This window comes from Melopsittacus undulatus, chromosome 4 (assembly GCF_012275295.1).
Source record: "Melopsittacus undulatus isolate bMelUnd1 chromosome 4, bMelUnd1.mat.Z, whole genome shotgun sequence".
Classification (NCBI taxonomy): Eukaryota; Metazoa; Chordata; class Aves; order Psittaciformes; family Psittaculidae; genus Melopsittacus; species Melopsittacus undulatus.
The window spans coordinates 2,613,761-2,621,571 of record NC_047530.1 but is presented as its reverse complement, the minus strand read 5'-3'; the positions used below and the strand labels follow the sequence as shown (position 1 = coordinate 2,621,571).

Below are 7,811 nucleotides of genomic sequence, written 5' to 3'. Positions count from 1 at the left end.
GGAAATCAAGGCAAGGCAATGGAAAGGAAGGGAAGGGAAAGGAAGGGAAGGGAAATCAAGGCAAGGCAAGGGAAAGGGAGGGAAAGGAAGAAAAGAGTAGGGAGGGGAAGGGAAAAAAGTGAAGGAAATGGAACTTAAAGGAAGGGAAGGCAAGGCAAGGGAAGGCAAGTCAAGGGAAGGGAAGATAATGAAAAGGGTAGGTAAGGATAGGAAGGGAAGAGAAGGCAAGGAAAGTGAAAGGTAGGGAAGTCAAGGAAAGGGAAGGGAAGTCAAGGGAAGGAAAGACAAGGCTAGGCAAGTCTGGGCAAGGCAAGGCAAGAAAAGGAAAGGGAGGAAAGGGGAAATGAATGAAAAGAAAAAGGGGAAAGTTGAAATTAAGAAAAAGGGGAGGGAATAAGGGAACTAAGAAACAATGAAAGAGTGAATGTGAGATGGACTCAGAGAAAGCAAATGAGAAGGAGAAACTGTCCCGAACAGGAGCCCCAGTCCCTCTGCTCACACAGACCCCGGGCTCAGGGGACAACAGGGTCACATCCAGCCCACTCCCAGCGCTGGTTGCACAGACATGTGCGGGGCTGGTGCCTGTAGATGGCAGGAGAGGGGTTCTGATCACAAGGAGCATCCTTGCTCTTCTGCTCTGGTGTCCAAAGCAGCGGTGAGCAGAGCCGGCCCTGAGCTCCTGCCTGATGGAGGGGCACAAAGGCAGGCCGGGCTGGGCTGCAGAGCTGGGCAGGCAGCAAGAGCATGCTCCTTACATGGGAATGTGCCGCACTCTTCAGTGGCAGGGTTCGATCCCTCTGAGCAAAGGATGGGTTCAGCAGTGCCCCTGAGCAGTACATTCCCAGCACTCCTGCTCGTGTACTCATAGTAACTCCACTGAATGCACCTCTGTGCCCATGACCAGTAAAAGCCTGAAATATGGAAATTAACATGAGCAGATGTATGGGTCACTTTCCTCTGTACAAATCAGGAGCATCACACTTCTATTTGTGTGTACATTTGGTTCTCCAGCTCAGCATGAGGAGGAAGCCTGATGCTGCCACTCTGATCCTGGCCATACCACGAGGTGCTGAGCAGCTCTGCACAACTGTTTCAAGGCACGCAGCCACCAGGGGAGAGCAGCAACCAACATGTGGCAGGGATCTGTGTTCACCCACCCATTACCCCGCTTCTTTCCCTGTGGGAAGTTATCCATTCTTTCCCCTCTGCATGAAGTCATGGAACCACAGAATGGTTTATGTTGGAAGGGAGCTTAAAGCTCATCCAGTTCCAACCCCTGTCATGGGCAGGGACACCTTCCACTAGAGCAGGTTGGATGATGCTCTGAACGCCATCCAAACTTTATTTAAACATTGTCAAGGACGGGGCAGCCACAGCTTTGTTTTCTTGCCTCCTTTTCCCTTCCTTTTCCCCTTTCTTTCTGCCTTCCTTTTCTCCAGTCTCCCACCCTTCATTCGTTCCTGCCTCTCTTTTTCTTTTTCTTTCTTTCTTTCTTTCTTTCTTTCTTTCTTTCTTTCTTTCTTTCTTTCTTTCTTTCTTTCTTTCTTTCTTTCTTTCTTTCTTTCTTTCTTTCTTTCTTTCTTTCTTTCTTTCTTTCTTTCTTTCTTTCCTTCTTTCCTTCTTTCCTTCTTTCCTTCTTTCCTTCTTTCCTTCTTTCCTTCTTTCCTTCTTTCCTTCTTTCCTTCTTTCCTTCTTTCCTTCTTTCTTTTTTTCCTTCTTTCCTTCTTCCTTTCTTCCTTTCTCCCTTCCTTCCTCCCTCCTTTCCTCCCTCCCTTCCTCCCTTCCTCCCTCCCTTCCTTCCTTCCTTCCTTCCTTCCTTCCTTCCTTCCTTCCTTCCCCACTTCCTTTCTTCATTCCTGGCTTAATTAATGGCTTTCTCTCTTGCCTTCTTCCTTTTCTTTCTATCTATCTCTTACGCTTTTCATTCCTCTTTTACTATTTTCTCCCTCACAGTCCATTTTGCAATGCTTCCCTTTGCCTTCTCCTCTACAACACAAATCCCCCCAGCACGCACCAGGGGTCCTCCTTGGCTTCCCTGTCTTTGCAGTCCTTTCCAGAGCCCTGCTTGGCTGGGACAGGAGACAGGGACAGAACTCCCCCAGGGTTTCTCTCTCACGCCTTCCCCACGCAAAGAGCTCCCCCAAAGCACCACAACACTCGGCTGCTCAGCCAAAGCACACGCAGTTTATCTGGGGGATACAGGGCCACAAGGGTCTCTTCTGCTGACAGGCAGGATACATCGCAAAGTGACCACATGCTAGCTCTATAATCTGCAGAGTTTATTAAACAAGCACACTAAAGACAATAAGCACACTATTGCACTGACACTAATGTGAATTAGATAAATATCTGTCACTATCTAGAGTGAACAAGCACAGTAAAGCAAATCAGAGATATATGGATGTGTAAGGAAAGTACCAAAGAAACTTTGCAATGCATCAAATCATGACTGTATAGAGACAACAGAGATTAAGAAGAAATACATCACCAGCTACCACAGAATCATCATCCAGTGCCACAATTCCAGCTGTGAAGCCCCATTGCAGCTGATGCCAGGAGTCTCAGGTAACAGGGAAAATTCATATGCAGTGCGTCCACCCATAGGTGAGGCTTCTCCCATGGCCACCAGAGAGTCCTTCTTTTATACCCATACCAAAACAAGCGGCTTTATGCCAGATCTCTGATTGTTTACTCATGGGACTGTGCAGTTTCTCATGCTCTCAGCATTGTCCACGCTGAGAGCGTTGTCCAGGCACCCCAGTGTGGCCAAGTGTGAAGATCATAGAACAGCTGCACCCCTCTCTTTCCTGCCTCTTTCTGACAAACACTCACAATGAACATAAACGTGTGTACTCTACCGAACACCCTGCTGCAAACAACATCCTTTGTTCTGTCTCTCAGGCATGAGAGGGAGTCAACTCTCAGCTAGGTTCCCATCCATTACAGGGTCATTGCAAGGGGGAGCAGAGCTCAGGCCTCCCCTGCCCAGCAGGGCCTTGGGCAGTGCACTCCATGGGGATGCCCTCAGGCACTGGGTTCTCCTCCTTGCTCCTCACTTTCTCTTCAAACACTCTGCGCAGGGCGGCTTGGATGGAGCCTTGGAAGCGGCGCTGCCGCCAGCTCCCCACCAGGAAGTAAATGACTGGATTGATGCTGCTGTTCAGCAGAGCCAGAACCCCAGTCACATTTTCGGCAACTAGAAAACCATCATACAAAAGATCGTGGAAAGCTTTTATGCTGAAAGGCATCCCAAAGGCAAAGAAGAAGATGACATTGAGCACAACAGCAACATAGAGTTTCCCCAGGCTCCGTCTCTGTGAGCCACATCGGAGCCTTATGACCATGGACACATTGGAAATCAACATCAATACTGACAAAATCACGGAATAGAAAATGCCCACAATTGCAGAGACTGTCCCATATCTTTGATCTAAGCGAGAGCAAATATAAATGGACACCATGAAAGAGCCGACACTGGCCCAGAGAACCCCACTCACGATGCCTGACAAGTGCTTTGGGCGGTGGCAGCGATACCAGATTGGGAAGATGACAGAGACAGAGCGCTCTGTGCTGATGGCTGTCAGGAGACCCAGGCTGCTAAGGACAAACAATTGGCACATAAATGGAACTGCACCTACGTACTTAAAGAAGAAAGGCGCGAAAGAATCCAAACCATAACAAATCATTGTTAAATTGATATACCCTAGTATGAGCAGAAAATAAACAATGAGCACACAGCAGTCAGCAACAGCCAGATTTAGGATGTAGACGGTGAAAGGATTCCGCTTCATCTGGAAACCCAGGAACCACAAGACTATTCCATTCCCCACCATTCCAAAGACACAGATCACCATACAAACAAAATATAAGGTCATTACTCCATCACGAAAAAAGTAACATGGGTTTTGAACATTTCGATCTTTGCTCCAATTTCCATCACGTGTGTAATTCAGAGAGAGGTCTGTTGTGTTGGTGCCCTCCATGGAGAATAAGCCTGCTCTGGGTGGCCGCCTTCTCCCTCTGCCACCACCTCCTAGGAGACACAAGCAATGGGAAGGCAATGAGGGCCACCGGCGTTCCCCGCTCTCCCCATCTCTGCGCACAGCCCCACGCCAGCCCCAGGCTGCTCCAGGCAGGAGCCGTCCCCTGGCGTGGCCAGGACAGGCTCCCTGCCCTGCCCGCCTGGCCCTGCCCAGGAGCCATCCACCACCTGCCCGTGCCCGCTCTCCTACCTCCTGCTGCTCCTGCCAACAGCGCTGCTGCAGGAGCTCCAGCACAGGGGCCTCCAGCCTCGGCAGCAAAAAGCCTCTGGGGATGCTTGCGTGGCCACCGCGCTCTGCTCTGCCCTCTTCCTCGTGCCTGGGCACCACAGCTTTGCCCACACATCACGGCCCCTGCTCACCACACACCCCTCACAATCTGCCCCCATCGCTGACAGCTTCCCCTCACGTGTCCCATGGCAGAGAGAGATCTTGTCACTAGGAGCTGGGCACCTCACCCCCTTCCTCTCTCTCCTCCCCACAGCTTTTCACCACCAGGGGAGGATCCTTTATGATCCCAGGACAAAGGCTCTCAGATTCCAGAAAACAGCCTTTGGAACACCATTTGCTACATCCATAGCTCTCCGGAAGGAGGGAATCGCTCACAGAATCTTATGTCCTTTTAGGTGCTGGGAACCCGGGATCTTGCGTCACCAAACAGACTCATCCTGTCCATGGAACGTTATCCCATTCTGGGTGTCTGAGCTGTTACAGGGTTCCAGAAAGAAGAAGACAGCTCTTTCTACTGCCAAGCAAAACGGATGCTCACGTGAGAACTGTTGCAGCAGTCTCAGACATAGGCAAACACACGCAGTGTGAGCTGCCTGCAGGCTGCCCTCTTGCCATCACACAAGAAGGTTTATCTGCGGCCAAGGCAGATGCACAGTGTGCACAGGCCTGGAACTGCTCAGCTTGGGTGTTCTGTGGATCACTCACTCCCTGAGGAACTCACGTGGGAAAGGTGGGATTGTAACACAGGAATGTACATGAACCATTCCCAGGGATGGCACATGGCAGAAAGGTGAGAGTGGGAGAGATCAACAGCGGGAGATCACTGAGGTGCAGACACGCAGCAGCATCAGGGCTCAGCTTCTTGTCTCTAATGCCATGGAAACTGGTGCTCAAAGACTTCTTCCATCTTTCTTCCGGGAGGCAACACCAGGAGCTAAAGGCTTTGCTTTAATGTGTCAAAGCATGGAACATAATACCTGTGGGACATTGGAGGCTACAAAGCCATAGAAGAAATCAATAAAGGGAAATGCCTTTCACAGTGGAGGTGAAGAAAGAAAAGCACATGCTGTCATTGTAGGACAAGCAGGAGCTGACATGTTATAGGCCCAAAATTGATGGAAATGGGGTTAAAGGGACCTCGTCTCCCGAGGCGTGACTGAACAACACTGAACTGTCCATGTGCAGCTCTCTGATTCTCTTGCAGGCCCTGAAGGCTACAGCAGGCCTTATTTGCTCTGACCCACTGACTCATCCCCTGCCCCTTGCTGCAGGCCTGCACACCCACACTGCAGGACTTGTCCCTGCCTGAAGCCCTGTCTCCATCCCCTCTCATGGGTGGCCCTTCAGCCTGTGCTCCAGCCCTGCTTCAAGCCTACCTTTAAGCCTTAACTCCTGCAGCTCCAGGCTGCAGCCCTGCAGAGACTGTGGAGCTTGCTCATTACCGTGTGTTCACCACATGAAATCAAGGGATACCCTTGGAAGACTCCTGCCTTGGGGTTGACAAGCACAGGCTGTGACTCCCAGAAAATGGTATTTAGAAGCTGGGAAACACAGCAAAGATGGAGAAAACTAAACAATGAAAATGTTGTTCCATGTGCTGCTGAGGGAGGAGATTGTGTGACAGGAACCACTTGTAGATAAAAGCACATTTGCAACACTACGTACCCCACACAGTGTAATCTCAGAGGAGACACATGCACATCAGGGATGCACATGTGCATCAGGATGTGATTAGATGCAGTGGGCAAAGCCCTTGTGATATTCTCTATATGCTTCTATATGCTTCTGCTGAAGGGATTCTCTTGACATCTCATTGCCAAATCTCTTCCCCGTCATCCGCTTGCTGAAGGGACATAAGATTCTGTGAGCTATTCCCTCCTTCCTGAGAGCTATGGATGTAGCAAATGGTGTTCCAAAGGCTGTTTTATGGAATCTGAGAGCCTTTGTCCTGGGGTCATAAAGGATCATTCCCTGGTGGTGAAAAGCTGGGGAGAGGAGAGAGAGGAAGGGGGTGAGGTGCCCAGCTCCTAGTGACAAGATCTCTCTCTGCCATGGGACATGTGAGGGGAAGCTGTCAGCGATGGGGGCAGATTGTGAGGGGTGTGTGGTGAGCAGGGGCCGTGATGTGTGGGCAAAGCTGTGGTGCCCAGGCACGAGGAACAGGGCAGAGCAGAGCGCGGTGGCCACGCAAGCATCCCCAGAGGCTTTGTGCTGCCGAGGCTGGAGGCCCCTGTGCTGGAGCTCCTGCAGCAGCGCTGTTGGCAGGAGCAGCAGGAGGTAGGAGAGCGGGCACGGGCAGGTGGGAGATGGCTCCTGGGCAGGGCCAGGCGGGCAGGGCTGGGAGCCTGTCCTGGCCACGCCAGGGGACGGCTCCTGCCTGGAGCAGCCTGGGGCTGGCGTGGGGCTGTGCGCAGAGATGGGGAGAGCGGGGAACGCCGATGGCCCTCATTGCCTTCCCATTGCTTGTGTCTCCTAGGAGGTGGTGGCAGAGGGAGAAGGTGGCCACCCAGACCAGCCTCATTCTCCATGGAGGGCACCAACACAACAGACGTCTCTCTGAATTACACACGTGATGGAAATTGGAGCAATGTGGATCATGATGAACGTAAATGTTTACATGCATCGGGTGGACTTATGGTCTTGCTAGCTTTCCTTTTGGTGATCTGTGTCTTTGGAATGGTGGGGAATGGGATAGTCTTGTGGTTCCTGGGCTTCCAGATGAAGCAGAACCATTTCACTGTCTACATCCTAAATGTAGCTGTTGCTGACTGCTGTCTGCTCCTCTTGTTTTTTCTGTTCACATTGGCATATTTCAACTTAACAATAATTTGTTACGGTTTGGATTCTTTTTATCCTTTCTTTGAAAAGTTTGTAGATGCAATTGAATTCCTGTGCCACTTCTTTGTCCTTAGCAGCCTGGGTCTCCTGACAGCCCTCAGCACGGAGCGCTCTGTCTCTGTCATCTTCCCAATCTGGTATCGCTGCCACCGCCCAAAGCACTTGTCAGGCATCATGAGTGGGGTGCTCTGGGCCAGCATCGGCTCTTTCATGTTGTCCATTTATCTTTGCTTCAAATTTGATGAAATTCATGTAACAATATTTAAAAGTGTGGCCATTACCTATTCCGTGATATTGTCATTATTGATGTTGATTTCCAACGCGTCCATGGTCATAAGGCTCCGATGTGGCTCACAGAGACGGAGCCTGGGGAAACTCTATGTTGCTGTTGTGCTCAATGTCATCTTCTTCTTTGCCTTTGGGATGCCTTTCAGTGCTGAGGTTTTCTTCGATTTGTCCCTTTCGCGTAATTTATTTCCAGAAAACACCACTCTGGTTCTGGCTCTGCTGAACAGCAGCATCAATCCAGTCATTTACTTCCTGGTGGGGAGCTGCCGGCAGCGCCGCTTCCAAGGCTCCATCCAAGCCGCCCTGCGCAGAGTGTTTGAAGAGAAAGCGAGGAGCAAGGAGGAGAGCCCCGTGCCTGAGGGCATCCCCATGGAGAGCACTGCCCAAGGCCCTGCTGGGCAGGGGGAGGCCTGA

At 51.0% G+C, this 7,811-nt stretch overlaps 1 protein-coding gene across 1 annotated transcript; it reads left to right on the top strand.

Annotated features, from left to right (window-relative positions):
• Positions 1-6,905: 6,905 nt before the first annotated feature.
• On the top strand, positions 6,906-7,811 carry LOC117436142 (mas-related G-protein coupled receptor member B2-like). Its single transcript, XM_034062381.1, has one exon. It carries the CDS (start codon positions 6,906-6,908, stop codon positions 7,809-7,811), a length of 906 nt encoding a protein of 301 aa, XP_033918272.1.

Coding starts and splice junctions, on each gene's coding strand:
- LOC117436142 (XM_034062381.1), top strand. CDS start 6,906: ATGGTCTTGCTAGCTTTCCTTTTGGTGATCTGTGTCTTTGGAATGGTG.